The following is a 19,449-nucleotide window of genomic DNA, read 5'->3' on the forward strand; positions in this document are numbered from 1 at the left end:
CCACCTCCTTCCATCTCACACTTCCACGCCCACCTCTCACACCCACCTCCTTCCATCTCACACTTCCACACCCACCTCCTTCCATCTCATACTCACTTCCACAGCCACCCCTCACTCACACCTCCTGTACTCCACATCCCCTCGGAAGCACCCTCACTTGTCCCCCCAGCCTTCCTGGCTTTCTTTCCTCCTTCTCATTTGTCTCGCACGTGCCTTTTGAGGGCGCCTTTCTCTACAGCCAAAAGCATCGATGGTCCTTCAGAGCGGACTCGCAGTGTCGCGGTGCCGTTCTGTGAACTAGAGATGCCGCCTGTGCTTTCGAGAGGGCTGGCGTCTGCCCATTGCCGTCCATGTGGGCAGCTCCAGGCTGAGCTGGGTCCTGCCCTTTCTTCCGGTGCCTGGCTGCCTGCAGCGTCCCCTCACTCCCGCCCTCTGCCCTCTCTGCAGGACTTTGGGAAGTGCCCGCGACTGAGGCTGTTTACTCAGGAGTACATCCTTGCCTTGAACGAGCTCAATGCGGGGATGGAAGTGGTGAAGAAGTTCATCCAGAGGTGGGTCTCCAGCGCGACGCCCTCCCCTCCCTGGCCTCAGAGCCACTTTCCTCTCCGATCCTGTTTCCTCGGATAGCCATGGGGGGCGGTTGTGTGATTAAACAAAGACCACATCTGTGATGAAGCCCCTAGCCCACTGCGCAGTGCCCGGGAGGAACTCGGAAAACGGCAGTGGACCTGCACAACGCGGGCATTTCCTCAGGTCCCAAGCCCCTCGGGCTGTGGGCGCCCAGTGTTTAGGACTCACTCCCACCCCGGTGGTCCCAGAGCGTCATCGTCGGGTACTTGAACAGCCACTCCATAACATCACCCAGAGGAAGCCAAATATTCTTGCTCTTCCTCACTTTTGGTCCTTGGGGTTGGTGTTTCGGTTTTTTGTTTTTGTTTTTGTTTTTGCTATGGGGGGCGGGGGGGACGGGGTTGCTTTTGCTTTTTTTATTTAAAAATTTTCTCTCTGTGCTCCAGTTTCCTCATCTGTAACGCAAGAGCCGTAGTACTCCTCATCCGGTTAGTGATGCTCCAGTGAGCTCGTAGCCGCAACACATAGAGAACGCTGCAGAAGCCTCGTGTCAGGCCAAGCTGTCAGCATTCTTGTTCTCGGCACGTATGTTTGTTTGTTTCTGTGTTTGTTTTGAGCGGAGTCTCGCTCTGTCACCCAGGCTGGACTGCAGTGACACGATCTCGGCTCACTGCAACCTCCGTCTCCTGGGTTCAAGCAATTCTCCTGCCTCAGCCTCCCAAATAGCTGGGACTACAGGTGTGCATCACCACACCGGCTAATTTTTATATTTTTAGTAGAGACGGGGTTTCACTATGTTGGCCAGGCTGATCTCGAACTCGTGACTTCAGGTGACCTGCCTGCCTTGGCTTCCAAAGTGCTGGGATTACAGGGGTGAGCCACTGCCCCCAGCCTCTTCTGATCTTTTAAGACAATCAAAATAACCTGTTTAAACAAGTTCTGAAGCTATGTGTTTCCTAAACATGCTCACTTGGAACTCACAAAGCCATTTGAGGGTGGCTTTGTGACATGCCCTCATGCAGGAGCCCTGGTAATGCCACCCAGATATGGTTTGCAAAATCTTGTCAGGGTAGGTCTTTCTTAGTGACAGCAGCCTCGATGACAGCTTCTCAGAAGTGGAACAGGTGTTATCCTCAGGTCCCTAAGCAACCCATTTTACAGACGAGAAAATGAAGGACAGAAATAGTCATGACAACTAGTAATTACCGGCACTTACTGCGGACTTAGTGACTGTTAGCAGACTCTGCTAAGCCAGAATGACCCTAATCATTTTCTTTCCAAAGCAGGACATGTAAAATGAGGTATTAGGAATAATTATTCCTGAACCGCTCCCCACCCCCTAGGTGTAAGCATGACTGTCCCAGGACATATGGCTACCGTATGCTAGGGGTCTCTGTGAATTAGAAAATTTGGTCCTAACTGTCCCCTACTGAGGATGGGGCTGTTATCCTCATTTTATAGTTGCGGAAACGGTGGAGAGTTTAGGAGGTTTCCAGGGCCACTCAGAGGTTTGAACCTGGGAACCCTGGATCCAGAGTCAGCAGCTGAGACCTTTGCCTTCCACTGCCTGCACATGGCACAGCCAGAACCCAAATCCTGGTGCCACCAGTTACACAGCAAAGGCTCTCAGAGCCCCAAGGGGTGCTGGCAGAGCGGCAGCCCTTTGCCCGAGCAGCGCCCCTCCCTTGTCCGCCTTCCCCTGTCCGTGGGCCCCACTCCTGCAGGCTTCTCACCCGGCCCTCTGCTTTCTTCCAGCATGCACGGCCCCACAGGGCACTGCCCCCATCCCCGGGTCCTGCCCAACCTGGTGGCCGTGTGCCTGGCTGCCATCTACTCCTGCTATGAAGAGTTCATCAACAGGTCAGTTGCTGAACTGCCGCTCGGAGGGTTTGGGAGGGGAATGCTGCCGGTCCCCATCATGGGCAAAATCACCGAGAACTGACCAGGCTGGGGAGGCAGAGTGGCTGCTTCCTGGGCAGGCCTCATGGTGTGTGTGCCAGTTCCCCTGAGCCCACTGATTCATGGGCCCAGAACCCAGGGATGCTGCTGGAAAAGCAAGCACTGACTCAGCCCCGCGGCTGTGCGGCTGTTAGAGCCGCTTGACATGGGGGACAGATGTTTTATGCTGAAGATCTCTCACCCCTGGAGAGGTAGGACACATTGGTGTGTGTGTGGATGTATGCACATGGGTACACAAATGCATATGTGAACTGTACACATACATGTGACTGTGTGTATGTGTGTGCACGTGGGGGATACGCATCAAAGACGTATGTAATACAAGAGTGTTGGTAGCAGCCATGTCTGTAATAGCCCAAAACTACCAACCTCCTCAACTCAAATGCCCTGCAGCAGTAGAATAGATACATAAATGTGCTCTGTTCACACAAGAAATACTATGTAGCAGCAGGAGTGATGCATCCAGTGCAGCCAGCAAACTACCAGGATCCAATTTCACAACGTGGTATTGAGCAACAGAAGCCAGCCCAAAAGATGCCTACTGTGCGGTCCCTTTTACACAAAGCCCAAGACTAGGCACAACGAATCAATGGTGTTAGAGGCCAGAAGAGCGGCCACCTTTGGGATGCGGGAGTTTTGGGGAAGGACGTAGAGAAGCTTCTGGACTCCTGGAAGTGTTTCCCTGCTTTATCTAGGTCGGTGGTGCTCAAACAGGGCAGCTTTTCCTCCTAGAGGATATTTGGCAATGTCTGGAGACATTTTTGTCACCACAGTTTGGGTGGGAGAAGGGGTGCTCCCGGCATGTAGCGGGTAGAAGGCTGGGATGCAGCTGAACATCTGCGCACACACACGACAGCCCCTGCTAGAAAGCATTACCTGGCTCAGAACCACAGAGCCAAATTACGGACCTCCAGTCTGGGTGGTTATTACACAGGGGTGTGTGTGCAGATACTCACCACGCTTTACACCTAAGAGTTCCAGACTTTCTAGTATTTAAGTTATACCCAGAGTGTGCAGGAGAGCCAGCTCACCCATTTGGGGACATGTCCCTTCCCATTTCTGCAGTGATATATTGGTAGGTTGAAGTCAGCTGTGGTAGGAGTGTTTACACCAAAAACAATGGTAGACACTGCAGATCAGGGCTTCTTCTTTTTTTTTTCTTTTTTCTTTTTTTTTTAGACGCATTTTCGCTCTTGTTACCCAGGCTGGAGTGCAGTGGCACAATCTTGGCTCACTGCAACCTCCACCTCCTGGGTTCAAGTGATTCTCTTGCCTCAGCTTCCTGAGTAGCTGGGATTATAGGTGTGGACTACCACACCTGGCTAATTTTTTGTATTTTTGTAGAGACGGGGTTTCACTTTGTTGGCCAGGCTGGTCTCAAACTGCTGACCTCAGGTGATCCGCCTGCCTTGGCTTTCCAAAGTGTTGGGCGACTGTGCCGGCCAGATCAGGGCTTCTTTCTTTGGAGAGTTGATTGCTAGACATTTACCATTGTACCTCGGGTTAGATCTCAATTTAAAGAAAAGGAAAAACAAAAGGGTGCCCGGGACCCTCCCAGTGCCATTCTGATTTAATTAGGATGGCCCTGGCATCCTTTTTTTTGTTCGAGACTGCATCGGGTGCAGGTTAAGGAAGGAGCCTTGGGGAGGTGGATATTTAAGTTGAGATCTCCCGCTGTTCTCCAGGCAAGAAGCTGGAAGAGGGGAGAGAACAGCAGGGGCAAAGGCCTGACAGTGATGAGTGAAGGTGCCATTCATCACAATGTTTTTGTTTTTTGATTTTTTTTGGAAACAGAGTCTCACTCTGTCACCCAAGCTGGAGTGCAGTAGCACAGTCTCTGTCCACTGCACCCTCTGCCTCCTGCGTTCAAGCAGTTCTCATGCTGCAGCCACCCGAGTAGCTGGAATTACAGGTGTGCACCACCACACCTGGTTGAGTTGCTTTTTTTTTTTTTTTTTTGGTATTTTTAATAGAGACCAGATATTGCCGTGTCGGCCAGGCTGGTCTCAAACAACTGGCCTCAAGTGAAACGCCCACCTCAGCCTCCCAAAGTGCTGGGATTACAGGCGTGAGCCACCATACCCGTCTACAACGGGCTGCAATGTTTTTGTGTCTGTAGGTCTTTGAATCACTACTTCAGAATCCCCAGGACTGCTTTAAAGTACAGATTTCTGGCTGCAGTGTTTCCGGTCTGTGGCCCAGGAGCCTGCATTCGAAACAAACTCCACAAGTGATTCTGTCACACGCCTAATGTGGAGATCCCAGCAGGGGAGGAGTGGAGGAAATCCTGTGTGACTGGGGCCGAGAGAAGGAAAGGGAAGGCAGCACTCTCAAACCTCCCGGTGCCTGGGACTCTCCAGGGTGCATCTTTAAAATGCGGATTCGGATACTGCTCATCTGGGGTGGGGCCTGAGACTCCGCTTGTCTAACAAGCCTCCAGGCGATGCTGTGGGTTGAGGATGACACTGTGAGTCCTGGGTTTCAGTGGCAGAACTTTTATTCTGGGAGCATTGGAAAGTCCACAGTGGGCTTTAAGTGGAGAAGTGACGTGATGGGGTTTCAGTTCGATCTCCCTCTGGCTGCTGCTGCACGGGGATGGACTAGGTAGGTAGGCGTGACCATGACGAACTGTTAGGCAGCTGTGGTAAGGAGATGCCAGGCTGGAGGCTGGCGAGGGTGAAGCGGTGCCTGCTGCCTCCCACCCACTTGGCTGTGCTGGGCCTCCTCAGAGCCCACAGTAGCTTGGGTTCTAGCTGATGCAGTAAGTTTCCTGTGTGTCACCTAGAGAAGCATGATGCTGCCAAGACGTGTCCTGGGCTCAGGTCTTGGGCTCAGGTCCATGACGCCCCCCTCAGTCAGTCCCTTCAAGATAAAGCCCGTCATGTCCTCTAGGCCATCCGTGGTGCTCTTGGTGGGCAAATGTACACAGCGTACTCAAACTGAAAAGAACAGACAGCTTGACCCAGGTTAGCGTGGCTCTCTAGAAAATCACCAATCTGAGCCAAACAGCCTTGAAAATCCACTTTTAAAACCCAGCAAAGGCAAACAAAGAGAAGTGGAGTGCTGAGCACGTGGGGAGCACATCAGATCTGAGCCAAAGAGTTTAGGTCTCCCTCCATCACAGACCACACACAATTTTCTTGGGATTTAGCTGGTGGATTATTTCCCCCAGCAAAGCTGAAAGTGTATTTATTAAACACCCTTGGTGGGCTCAGCTCAGGCCTGTCATGTGCTGATACATTCAGACCCTTCCTGTGCATGGCGTTCACGTTCTGCACACAGCCCTTGGAGCTGCTGCCCACATGCCCCTCCCACCACTTCCCCCAGCCGCAACAATTCCCCCAGCAGAATGCCAGCAGCGTGACCCTGTCCTCAAGCCTAGGAGCTCCTTTGGAGGCACAGGACACATGCCTGTGGCGCGTCTGGTGAAGCACTAGACCAGCAGCTGTTTTTAATCATGCCGTTGTGCTTGAAGTCTTGGATTAGTGGATCTCAACTTGACCACAAACATGAGGAGCCTCAAAAATTACTCATGTCCAGGCCAGGCTCGGTGGCTCCCGCCTATAATCCCAGCACTTTGGGAGGCTGAGCTGGATGGATTACCTGAGGTCGGGAGTTGGAGACCGGCCTGATCAACACGGAGACACCCCATCTCTACTAAAAATACAAAAATTAGCCAGGCGTGGTGATGCGTGTCTTTAATCCCAGCTACTGGGGAGGCTGAGGTAGGCAGATCACTTGAACCCAGGAGGCGGAGGTTGCGGTGAGCCTAGATCACACCATTGTTCTTCAGCCTGAGAAACAAGAGCGAAACTCTGTCTCAAAGGAAAAAAGATTACTCATGTCCAGGTTCCACCCTGGAGATTCCCATCTAATTGGGCTTTGGGATGTTTAGAAGTGTCTCTAGGGGATCCTTGTGTCCAGCCAAGGGTGGAAAGCTTTGGTTTAGGAGGAGTTCGAGGGTAGGAAGGGCAAGAGTAGCAGGAAGAAATCAAGGAAGACTTCATGGAGGAGGGGACCTGCACAGATCTTAAGGGACCTTGGAAGCCAACCTAGTTGGGAGGATCCTGGGCTTTGCAGTCCAGGAGATCTGGCCTCAAATCCTATCTCCATCAACTCGTGAGCTGTTTAATTATGGGTCGATCATTTAACTTCTGATGCGGTCTTCCCTTACCTGTGGCACAGAGATGGTAGGAATCACTGTTCAGCGATGTCTGTGAGCATCCATGTGACTGCATTTGGACTGTGCCGGCCCATGGGCACCAGCAGTAAACCCACTGATGGTATTACTGTCCCTGACAGTGCACCTCCCAGGCAACTGGGCACCTTGGGAAGCTCTCAGTCAGAGGAGGGACTTTAACTGGGTCAAGGCTCTGATAAGTCCTGCTGCAAAGAGGCCTAATTCCATCTTGTTTGCCCCAGCATTTCCCAAACAGGTGTGACATTAATAATGTCAAGAGCCCTCTCGGAGGGAACACCTGTTAACACCTTGTGCAGGAATGTGTTCCTCCAGGCGGTTATTGATTTTGTGCCTGAAGCGTCACCCAGCAGGAGTGGGGTTCTGCAGACAGGAGGGCCCAGACTCTAGGGCCCAGACTGGACTTCTGGAGTTTGGGGTCTCATTGAAGTGGGTTCCCAGGAGGGGGCAGATCCTGAGCTTTCTCACCTGGCTGGGTTTGAGGACAGGAGAGCAGAGTCCTGGAGGACATTGTGATATGCGGTCAGGGCTTGGAGGGCAGTTAGACTGCAGGAAGCAACTAAAAGCAAAATGGTAGATCTCACTGGCACATCAAGAAAGTGGCCAGTGGCATTTTGGAGGAGAACGCCAAGAGCCTTATGGCTGTTCGTAGAGATCAGCATCCACTCAGTCAGTCAGCAGATATTTATTGAGCACCTGTTATGTGTTGGGGTGACAGCATGGGCTATAGAGACAGGCAACCCGGGTTGGGCTGTCATCCCTACCTCTTCCTTTCTAGACCCTGGACAAGCCATGCACCCAGGCTGAGCCTCGGTTTCCTCATTTTTAGCACAGGGACAATGACAGTACCATATTGTGACCTCATCCTGGGATTCACGGAGGCCTTTAGCCAGCGGGTGGTGGGTCGTGGTGCATCATGAACAGTGCTTGTACTCACGTTCCCTCTCCCGCCTCTTTCCACAGCCGCGACAATTCCCCAAGCCTGAAGGAAATCCGGAATGGCTGCCAGCAGCCGTGCGACCGGAAGCCCACCTTACCTCTGCGCCTTCTGCACCCCAGCCCGGACCTGGTGTCTCAGGAAGCCACGCTGTCTGAGGCCCGGCTCAAGTCGGTGGTCGTGGCCTCCAGTGAGATCCACGTGGAGGTGGAACGCACCAGCACTGCCAAGCCGGCGCTGACGGCCAGCGCGGGCAATGACAGCGAGCCCAACCTCATCGACTGCCTCATGGTCAGCCCCGCCTGCAGCACCATGAGCATCGAGCTGGGCCCCCAGGCCGACCGCACACTCGGCTGCTACGTGGAAATCCTCAAGCTGCTGTGAGTGCCCCTTGTGTGCCCGCCGCTGGGGCCAGTGGGAGGAAACTGGGCTTAGCTGTTGGGTTTAAGCTGTTCGTTGGTTCGAGCTACACAGAGGTGCGCATGGTAGAGTGGTGTGTGTGTGAGTGCGCACGAGATGGTGTGTGCAAGAATCTAAGCACAAGTGTGGCAGTGTGCGATGGCACACATGGGTGTGTGCATGAGTGGCTGTGGTTGTGTATCTGAACATAGGGTGTGTGTATACACATGTGGGGTGCGTGCTTGGCTTTGTGCCTGTGTGCTGGAGTGCCTGGACATATGTGTAGGGTGCATGCCCAAGCATGCATGTGTACATATGTGTGCATGAATTTGTGTGTGTATGAGGACCTGGGCACATCTTCCAGGGTGTGCAGGAGGAGCACAAGGGTGCCCACGCGTGTCTGTGAGTGCATGGACACCTCTGGGGTGTTGGGTCTGTGGGATCCTCTGAGCTTGTGAGTGTCTTTGTGTGGCTAAATGGCCATGGGTGTATGTGGATGTGACAGCACACATGGTTGGCCGAGTGTGTGTGTGTGTGTGTGTGTGTGTGTGTGTGTGTGTTTGTTTCTGAGACAGAGTCTTGCTCTGTCACCAGGCTGGAGCAGTGTGGCACAATCTTGGCTCACTGCACCCTCCACCTTCTGAGTTCAAGCAATTCTCCTGCCTCAGCGTCCCGAGTAGCTGGGACTACTGGCACCCATGACCACTCCCGGCTAATTTTTGTATTTTTAGTAGAGACGGGGCTTCACCATGTTGGCCAGGATGGTCTCGATCTGTTAACCTCATGATCTGCCTGCCTTGGCCTCCCAAAGTGCTAGGATTACAGGCATGAGCCACCCTGCCCGGCCGCGTGTATATTTATAGGAGATGGATGTGGGCGTGCATGTGGATTTCTCTGAAGGGGTGTGTGCGCGTGTGTGTAATGTACAAGAGTGGGTGTGTGTAGGCACTTGTGCTACTTTTGTGCACAGGTGGCTATGGGTGCGGGCATATGGGTTTAACCATTTGTGCTCTAGGGTTGGAGAGCGTGTGTGTTTCTCTGTGTATGTTTGCAGGTGTGTGCATGAGCTCATGTTTGTTTGTGTTGTGTGAGCATGCATGCTGTGTGCTTTGGGGTGAGTCTCTGTGCGTGTGCATGTGTCTTAGTGTGTTGTGGGTGATGTGCAGGAGTGTGTGACTCTGTCTTGGGGTATGTGGCTGTGCGTGTTGGTGCCATGTGCCTGGTGTCCATGGGTGCGCATTGGTGCCGTGTGCCTGGGTGTCCATGGGTGCGCATTGGTGTTGTGTACCTGGGTGTCCGAGGGTGCGCATTGGTGCCGTGTACCTGGGCGTCCGTGGGTGCGCATTGGTGTTGTGTACCTGGGTGTCCATGGGTGCACATTGGTGTTGTGTGTGCCTGGGTGTCTGTGGGTGTGCATTGGTGTTGTGTGCCTGAGTGTCCGTGGGTGCACATTGGTGTTGTGTGTGCCTGGGTGTCTGTGGGTGTGCATTGGTGTTGTGTGCCTGAGTGTCCGTGGGTGCGCATTGGTGTTGTGTGTGCCTGGGTGTCCGTGGGTGCGCATTGGTGTTGTGTGCCTGGGTGTCCGTGGGTGCGCATTGGTGTTGTGTGCCTGGGTGTCCGTGGGTGTGCATTGGTGTTGTGTGCCTGGGTGCCCGTGGGTGCGCATTGGTGTTGTGTGTGCCTGGGTGTGGGTATAGGAGACCTGTGGACTTGGGCCTGCTCTGGGTGATGTGGCTTCTGAACTGGCTCCTTCTGTACCTGTCCCTGCCCCTCCCTGAACCTCATGTGTGTGACTCTAGGGTGGAGGGAGGTGCAGTTCTTAATCCTTGACCCTTAAGGATCTCTCCAGCCTTGCCATCCACACGCTCCACCTGACATGTCTCAAACCTGTGAGCACCTGGTTCTGGGAGCCCCACTTTGAGGGACCTTGTTGACTCTTCCCTTCTACACCCCCACAGAACCCTGTGGGCCCACAGACAAGCCCAGTCTGCAGACACTCAGCGGACGCCTCCCCCTTTCTTGCTCCACAAACTCCTTTTGGAACAAGCTGTGCCCCGCTTTCAGGAGCTCTGAATCCAGAGATGGGCATTTTCAGATGCAGCTGCTTGTGGTTGCTGGACTTTTCAAAGGGACTGGGGGTGCGACTGTGTTGTCACATTTAACCAGTGCGTGGTTCCTGTCTAGAGCCAGGGCTCCCCAGCCCTCAGCCTTTGGGGAAGCCGCTTGGAAGCCCGGCGCCTGGGGTGTTGTCTGTGTGGGTGGGCAGGGTTTCCCTGAGCCCCTGTGTCGTCATGCGGCTGGGCAGCGTTTGTTCATTCTGTCATGTGTGTGTCGATCCTGGAGCCTGCTCAGGGTTTGCAGGGACGGAGGGCAGCTTCTGGGGGCCTGGTAAGCTGGAGAAAAGGCTGGGAGGCACCTTGGAGTGTACCCTGTGCTCTACAAGCAAGGCCTGTGGTGCCTGTGAAGGTGAACATATATGCACACACGGTCACAAGGTGGCTTCTCCTGGTTTCTAGGAGATCCCGGAGGCAGTGTTCCCACATTGCCTCCTCTGCCCCCGGCTTTGGCCCCAGAGAGGAAAGGGCAGGGTGTGCCCAGGGGTTCAGGGCCAGCCCCAGCCTGTGGTCCCAGCAGCAGAGGTCAGATGAGGGCATAACCATGTTCAGTGACCTCCACCCCTAGCCAAGCAGAATTCCACATCCCACTAAGAAAGCGTCTCCAAGAACTCGCTGCAGCCCTGAGTGTCTTCAGGGCAAAGAAGAGTGTCAGCTCTCCTGGTGGCAGCGAGGGTGGGGTACCTCCCTGGATTTTTGGAGGGGGCTCCTTGCTCTGATGGAGGTGGAAGCCACCAGGCCAGCGACTGGCCAGGCCAGAGACTCCAGCTCCCCAATTCCAGCTGTGTTTTGCAAACACCATGAACTCCTGGGCCTTCTGCTATTTTGGGCCTGACTCCTGTTTCTCATGAAGCGCTAAGGGTTTGAGTTTCATCACATAGTTGACATACATTTTTTTCCTTCTTCATAAACATGCTCATGAATGAGGGCTCTGTTCTCTCCCATCTGCGTTCAGACCCCCCCACCTGCCCGCATCACCCAGCTGCCAGGGCGCAGGTGGGAGTCAGGGCTGTCGTCAAGGGCCCAGGACAGTCAGGGCAAGCCAGGAGGGGTTCCCGATGGGGCTACACAGAGGAGCGGCTCCCGCCCAGCCCCAAGGCTTCCAGAGAATGGGATTTATGCTTCTAGAAGCCTCTTCCACCTTGGGGGAGCGCAACACAATTTGGGCCTGATAGCTCTATTTCCCCAGCAGCATTCCTCCCCGTACCCAGCAGGCTGCTTTAGTTGCTGGCTCACTGGAGGCCTCAAACTGGCTGGATTCAAACAACTCCAGCCGCTGAAAGGGCTCCAAAGTGAGATCCGTGGGGACAGGCACGGACTCAGAGTGAGACCATGCTGGGTTCAAGTCCCACCGTGCCACATACTAGTTGTGACGTTGGATGGTTGGTCGTCCTCTCTGAGCCTCCGGTCCCAGGCTGGGAGGTGGTGTGAGTATGACTGCGTCTGGCATTGGCGAAGAGGTGGGAGGGGCCGGCCCTGAGTGCGAGGTGAACACCCGGCCAACGGCAGCAGCTGCCATTTATGGTACAGCCGTGTTCCCACTACTTTACCAACCTGTTGAGAGCGAGACGCATCACTGATTTAATAACGGTGCTTTGAGAAAGAGGCCGAACGGCATTCAGTGCACACTTGGGTTGCAGGAAACTCGCGTCTAAGTATTAAGTAAATGCGGCGTGTGCCTTAGCTGCCATGGAACTGTGGCCAGTGCATTTGGCTCCTCTGGGCCTCAGTTTTCTTGTCTGTAAAATATGTGTCTTCTCAGAGGACTACATGACAATTCCGGGATGTTGCGGGTTTCTGGCGCTGGCCCAGCCTCTGGTTCTTGATCAGAGTAAACTGCTGTTATCAGCCAGGCGCAGTGGCTCACGCCTGTAATCCCAGCACTTTGGGAGGCTGAGGCGGGCAGATTACTTGAGGCCAGGAGTTCCAGACCAGCCTGGCCAACATGATGAAATCGTGTTGCTACTAAAAATAACGAAAATTAGCTGGATGTAGTGGTGGGCGCCTGTAGTCCCAGCTACTGAGGAGGCTGAGGCACGAGATTTGGTTTAACCCAGTGGGGTGGAAGTTGCAGTGAGCCAAGATCATGCCACTGTGCTCCAGCCTGGGTGACAGAGTGACACTCCGTCTCAAAAATAAAAGAGTGAACTGCTGTTATCAATATTGAAGTGCCGCCCAAATGAGAATTACACATAAAGAAAAAAACGGCCGAGCATGCTGGCTCACGCCTGTAATCCCAGCACTTTGCAAGGTCAAAGCAGGTGGATCACCTGACGTCGGAGTTTGAGACCAGCCTGGCCAACACAGTGAAACCCCATCTCTACTAAAAATAGAAAATTAGCCAGGCGTGGTGATGCATGCCTGTAATCCCAGCTACTCAGGAGGCTGAGGCAGGTGAATCACTTGAACCCGGCAGGCGGAAGTTGCGGTGAGCTGAGATCATGCCATTGCACTCCAGCCTGGGCAACATGAGTGAAACTCCATCTCAAAAAAGAAAGAGAGAAGCAGATGGCTTGGTGTGGAATTGAGGGGTCTTAAAGAGGGCGTTGTGTAGGGGCTGAGGAAGGCGTGCTTAGAGCCTTGGCCCAGTGGGGCCAACCACATGTGTCAGAGAGGGCCGTGCTGGTCCCAGGGTACACGGGTCATGCTTCCCGCCCCACTGCCTGGGGCCAAGGGTAATAGTGCACAGGCCCTGATCAGTTGCCATGTGTTCCCATAGGAAGGCCCCTGCATCATTAGAATTTGATGCTTGAAAAGGAAAACGATTCTACATGTAGGTGCAGGCTGGTGCTGAGAAAAATCACCGTGTGGGGCCCAGGAGGGGTGGGATGATGAAAAGAACGTGGACTCTGGAGACAAAGAATAGCTTTGGGATTTAAAGTCACTGGAGTCCAGCTCTTTTCCTGTCTGTGAGTCACACCCTCATTTATCCCCCTGTTTATTCATTCTTTCATCCAGCGTTTTTTTTGGCATATCTACACCAGGCCAGACACTATGCTCAGTGCCATGCGGGTCCCTGTGCTCAGTCCTTCTCAACCTGAGTATTGCCCAGTGCTAAGAGCAGTGACATCAGCGCTCAGCGGGGCTGCTGTAAAGCTCCGATGGGCGGAGTGTGGAAGACCCGGCACCCTGGGCCACAGGGGTTGCGCGGGCTTCTGATCGGCTCCCATCTGCTCCTGGGGGCTCTTTGCAAACCTTAAATTTTGAAGTAGGCCTTGATGGGGAAGTTCCTCGGGGAAGTTCAGGGAAATGCAGATGAAATGGGGGTTGTCCTCATGACCGGGAGGTAGACCCAGGGGACATCCTGTATTACCTGCAGTAGTTCTGCTCCATGAAGAACTTCCCCGCCCTGAAGTCACAGCTCTGCTGAGGAGCAACACCAGGAATGTGGTGCAGGAAAGGGGGATATTTTTAGGAGTTAGAGAACCATGTCCTATGGCTGAAATCGGTAAACAGGCTGAGATGGAGAGGGAGTTTGGAAGCAACACCAGGTCCCAGACAAAGTCTCTGGACATTGCTGAAGTGTCTGGTGAGCGGCAAGGGTAAGGTCGGCTGGACACCATGCAGCAGCCTTTCTTCCTCGCCCAGGTCATCTGGCCCCAGTTCCCTCCGCTACTGGCCAGAGCCAGAGTCATGTCACCCTCCCTTCAGCCTACCCGCTGCCTCCCTGGGGGATGAGGGGTTGGAGCTGGGGTGCCTGGATGGGGGAGAGGGTGGAAGGACCCTTTCACTTGGTTGAACACTCTGGCTTGGAAGGCACCTCAGCTTGGTCCAAACTCCATCCCCATTATTTAACCATTTAAATGAATTTGGACAAGTTACTTCACCTCTCAGAGCCTTCGTTTCCCCAGCTGTAAAATAAGGATAATGATCTCTGTCATGCATTCTGGTTCTCAGCACTGGTTTGAGAATTAAATGAATTCATAACAGTGCCTGGCACCCAGGTGTGCAGTGGTTTCAAATTAATGCTTGCAGAGAAATACGTATACATGTGTGTGTATTCATCTGTGTCTGTGTATTGTGTGCATTTAGTATCTAGATAGATAGATGCATAGATCTGTTTGGAAACTTTATTCTTTATTTATTTATTTTTGAGATGGAGTCTCACTCTGTCACCCAGGTTCAAGTGATTCTCCTGCCTCAGCCTCTCCAGTAGCTGGAATTACAGGCGCCCACCACCAAGCCTAGCTAATTTTTGTATTTTTAGTAAAGACGGGGTTTCGTCATGTTGGCCAGGCTGGTCTAGAACTCCTGACCTCAAGTGATCTGCCAACCTTGGCCTCCCAAAGTGCTAGGATTATAGGCGTGACCCACCATGCCCAGCCTGTTTGGAAACTTTAAACTGCTCATTCCTGGAGCACATGGTAACTCTGTAGAAACTCAAAGCTCCCTGGAGCATCTAAGGCCAACATACCTGCTGTGGGGCTGGGAAGGTCCCTGATGGGATGACCGCATAAATGGAAAGAAAGGGAGTTTTCCTGAGGTCCGCCAGCCTCAGGGGTAACAGCCACTGTTTCTCAGCCTGGGCTCAAATCCCCGGGCCAGCTGGTTTGCCTTTCGAGGGAGCAGATACTTCCGGAGGTTGTGTAGTAGGAGCAAAATGGTCTGAATGTGCCCCCATCGGGCCTTCTCACGCCCCAAGCATCAGGCCACTGTCAGGCCGCCACATTCCGCCTGTGCCGTGCAGGAGATTGTGTGAGTCAGGGAAAGCAGCGAGGCTGGCAGGACGCGTCCGCAGGGCGGCACACGGCTCTGAACTGGGTTAAAATCCCAGCTGAGCAGCATGTGGTGGGAGACGCGGGCTTCGCACTCACATAGCCTTGTTCAGGCCCAGCATGTCCCCCACCATTAGCTCCGTGACCTCTGGCAAGTGTCTGAACCTCTGTGGGCCTCTGTTTCTCATCTGTGAAATGGGGGTTCTAAGGCCCCATTCATGGGGTGGTTAAATTTGTGGGTGGCTGAGGCATGTTGGGGTCTGCAGGATGCACTAGGCGCCTGCCTGCCTGCCGCCTCTCTCCCTGAGCTGGGAAGGGCCTAGCCCTCCTTCCTCCTTCCTAGGTATGCAGTCAGGCGCCTCACACCCTACCTGCTGCCTGCCCTCCCATCCCAGGCCAGGCTTGGCCAATGGGGAGACTGGCCCACTGGCCAGAGGCATCCCATCCCAGGACAACAGGCCCGCCCAGAGCCAGAGCAGCCCCACACGCCAGCCCCGAGGCAAGGACTCTGCTGGCCACCGGGGCCTTTGCCAGTGCCCATCACAGAGGGGCCCACACACAGGAGGGTTCCCCGTTCCCTTCCTTGGGGGCCTGCCAGTTTAGGGACGCCCAGCCTCACCTCCCCCATAGCCTCTGGCTAGCCACCTCCATTCATCCACCAGCTTGGTCAGACTGCAGTCACAGACTTCCAAGCTGGGCTGGGGCAAGGCAAGGAAGGAAGTCCGCTTGCCCTTTCCCTCCTTCCGTACCTGCACCCCTCTCGGTCTTGGGGGAGCTGCCAAGAAGCCGAGCCCCAGGCTGGGAGACCCAAAGGAGGTGGCTTCTGCCCAGACCCTGCCCCAGATAGGCCAAAGCCTCCCACTGGGCTGAGCACCTGTGAGTACAGGCCACACTTGCCATTCACAGAACAGGTTCAGGAGTGAAAAGCAACCTTGGGCCTGCTGCTGGGGTTCGCACCCCCCGCCCCCCATGGGGACTCCTCTGATTGTGGGTGACTTCAAATCCCCTTAAAGTTCTGTATCTTGTGACAGTTCTACATAGAATATGCCTCCCTTGTTTTTTTTGCGATGCTCTGTGACTAAGGCTGGAGTACAGTACCGCCATCACAGCCGACTGCAGCCTTGAACTCCCAGGCTCAAAGAATCCTCCCACCTCAGACGTCCAAGTAGCTGGGAGTACAGGTGCACACCACCCACTTTTTTTTTTTTTTTTTTTAGAGAGGGGAGATCTCTTCATGTTACCCAGGCTAGTCTCGAACTCCTGGCCTCAAGTGATCCTCCTATCTTGGCTGGGATTACAGGCGTGAACCACCACATGCCCACCAGTGCCCTTTGGATACAGGGAAATAGTCTTCTTCGTCAGGCATGATCTGGGCCACCCTCTTTCTGAGACATTGAGAGGGTGGAGCACAGGCGCTCAGGCCAGGCTGCTGTGTTCAGATCCCAGCTCTCACCAGCTGTGTGGTCTGGGGCCAAGGCAGTTTCTCACTGCGTCTCCATTTTCCTGCCTATAAAATGGGGGTGGCAAGAGCACCCTCCTGACCGAGTTGCTGGGGGAGCTGCCCAGGCTGGTGCTTGGGAACCCTTGTAGAGCACATGGCACACGACAGGCGCCACAGACGTGGTTTGTTGTCAACTACGTTTCCATTTTCTGGAAACCGTGAGTCAGGGACGGGTGGGAGGGAAGAAGGAAGGGGATTCTTCTGGACGGAAGACTAGCTGCAAAAACCGATGACCCCTCAGAAGGGAGCATGTGAATATGGGGGCATAAAAGGGTCTCCGCATCCTGACATGCACTGACAGGCCTCAGGCTCCTACAGCTCTGAGACCTGCAGGCCACGTGGCACCTGGGCCCTCCGCCCTCGGGCACTGCAGTCCAGAGCACCTGCACTCAGCCTCCACCTGCCTTCCAGGAGCTGAGCTCTGCTTCCTCACCAGCACCCTCTGCCCTTACGTGCCACTCTGAGGGTAAAGTGAGCAAGTCGGGTAAGCAGTGAGTGAGCAGCCACTGGCTTCACTGTCAGGACTGATCTCAGGCCACCAGGCTTTCCTGGTCATGCTTTTCTGTGTGTCCAGTGTCGGAGCATTTCCTCAGAAGCTTCCAGGGTGTGATCAGGGTTCTGGAGGCTGCCACTCTGTTGTGGGCTTATTTGGAGGAAGGTGGGGTGGGAAAAGCCCTCACTTGGGTTATCTAAACCATGCATTGTCGACAGGAGTGAACATTTGTTCTTGGTGAAAATGCATCTCCCCGTTTCTATATAAGGCATAGTTAGACACACAGCACACAAACCGATACACAGAGTATCTGTGGTGTGAATTGTATGTGGGTAGGGGTCCTGGGACCACCCCTCTGCCCAGCCCAAGTCTGAGCACCCCCCTGCCTCTCCCATGGGCGGTGCTAGGTGTCAGTGGGTCATCTGTCTGCAGTGCCCGCCCAACATGGGCTACTGGGTGAGGGTTCAGATCCCACCTCCTGCCCTGGTCCAAGCCACGATCTAAGTTGGCATCCCACTCAATCTTGGCACCTGCTGGCACATGCTAGTCCCCCAGATGGAGACTCAACATCCCTTCTGCTCTGAAGGCCACCCACAGGCCCACGTTCTGTCCCTCGCCTGGTCCCAGTGTGCACTGGATCTTGGGCTCAGCAGGCCTCTCCCAAGCACCAGGCACCCGCCCAGCATGGGGGATGCAGAGATGAGACCTGGGCCCCTCCCTGGGGTGGTGCAAGGCAAGATGGGCAGAAGCTCGGGAGCCCCAGGGACAGCTCTCAGCTCGGGGAGGGATTGCTCCAGCAGCCACCCCTCACTTTATGTGTCAGGGTTTTAAGCTCTGGGCCCTCAGAGGTGCCCAGGCCTGGCTTAGGACAGCCAGTGAGAACTGACTACCTCTGGGTTTGTTTTTTAGCAAAGTCTCTACAGCCAGAGAGATCCAGAACCCAGGTGGCGGAACTGGTTAAAAGCACAGTACAGACCAGGCACGGTGGTCATGCCTGTAATCCAACACTTTGGGAGGCTGAGGCAGGTGGATCACAAGGTCAGGAGTTTGAGACCAGCCTGGCCAGCATGGAGAAACCCCATCTCTACTAAAAATACAAAAATTAGCCGGGCATGGTGGCAGCTACTCGGGAGGCTGAGGCAGGAGAATCACTTGAACCCTGGAGGCGGAGGTTGCAGTGAGCCGAGATCACACCACTGCACTCCAGCTTGGGCAACAGAGCAAGACTCCGTCTTAAAAAAAAAAAAAACAGTACAGGCGCTGGGGCAGAGAGCACGGGTCATGGTCTTAGACGCACCTGAAGTCAGATCTCAGCCACTCCCTGGTGACTTGTGGGAAATCACAGACAGCCCTGAGCCTCATTTTCCTCATCTGTAAAATGGGGGTTGTGATGACTGCAGTCTCTGGGGGCCGTCAGTGACTGCTCTGCTGTGTGATATAAGCCTGTCTGTACTCAGACTGAGATGCCGGTGAGTTCTCTGGACGCTCCCAGATTTTGTGGGGAAGAGTTGGCCAAAAAACTCGCTTTATGGAGCTGTCCTGGCAGCTCGTTGGGACGCATCCTGTTGGCCCTCAGGAACCTCCTGACGTTGCTGCCTCCCTGCTGGGGCCTCGCTGTGTCACGGCCCTGTGGTCACAGTCAGTGAGCTGCCTGACTGCTCCTAGTCTGTAATTTGGACTCACCACACAGGGTCCTCTGGGCAGATCCATGAGCAAACACAGGCAGAGCACTTGGTTCAAGCCCCAGTGTGCAGGCAGCGCAGAGTGAATTGCACCTACATTATCAGCAGTGCCAATCTTGTGCTGTTGTGGGACAGTGGTCTTCCCAGGGTCGGACGGGGGTGAACACGCTGGTGTGGCTTCACCCCACACCGTGGTGTGGTAGAGCCTGAAATACCTGCTCTGAGTCCAGCCTCGCCCCTTCATAGCTGAGTGGATTACTCAGAGTGGATAACCCACCTCTGCCGCCAGCCCTGTGCACAAGAGGAAGGCTCTCTCGTAAAAGGGTTCAGTGAAGGCAGGTGAACAGCGAGGTGCTTCCCACACCTGCTCTGACTGAGGTTTAGCCCTCTTTCCTCACCCAAGCAGGCGCTGGCTTTTGCTAAAATCTCAGCTGTGGTCTCTCAGGGCTGGTGAGAGCCAAGGCTGTGCCGTCACAGAAGCCTGGATTTGACTTCTCATCTGCCATGGCTGTGTGACCTTGAACCCCTGAGCCTCAAGTTTGTCATCTGTTAAGTAGGGTTACTTACATTGACTTTATTGTGCTCTTGTAAAGAGTAAATGAACTAAGGTAAAGCTCTTAGCGTAAGGCAGTGTGTGTTGAAAGTCTCCAGGACTTCGGAGCTGCTGTTACTGTTATTGCCGTTGTTATTACTGTCATTAGCATCAACTGTTAGAAAGAAAAAATGACAAGCTGTTGTCTAAAAGCAAGAATAAAAAGATCCACCAAGGCCAGGTGAGGTGGCTCACACCTATAATCCCAACACTTTGGGTTATTTATTTTTTTGAGAGGGAGTCTTGCTCTGTTGCCCAGGCTGGAGTGCAATGGTGTAATCTTGGCTTA

At 54.1% G+C, this 19,449-nt stretch overlaps 1 protein-coding gene across 5 annotated transcripts in view; it reads left to right on the forward strand.

Annotated features, from left to right (window-relative positions):
- CMIP (c-Maf inducing protein) overlaps positions 1 to 19,449 on the forward strand; it is a 257,606-nt gene that overhangs the window by 216,828 nt on the left and 21,329 nt on the right. For all 5 annotated transcript variants that reach the window (XM_032284536.1, XM_032284537.1, XM_032284538.1 and 2 more), the window contains 3 exons: positions 448 to 551; positions 2,326 to 2,430; positions 7,691 to 8,044. In XM_032284536.1, the coding sequence (XP_032140427.1) occupies positions 448 to 551; positions 2,326 to 2,430; positions 7,691 to 8,044 (563 nt within the window). The remainder of the gene's footprint in view (positions 1 to 447; positions 552 to 2,325; positions 2,431 to 7,690; positions 8,045 to 19,449) is intronic.

This window comes from Sapajus apella, unplaced genomic scaffold (genome assembly GCF_009761245.1).
Source record: "Sapajus apella isolate SASKATOON/1434 unplaced genomic scaffold, GSC_monkey_1.0 scaffold15, whole genome shotgun sequence".
NCBI lineage: Eukaryota > Metazoa > Chordata > Mammalia > Primates > Cebidae > Sapajus > Sapajus apella.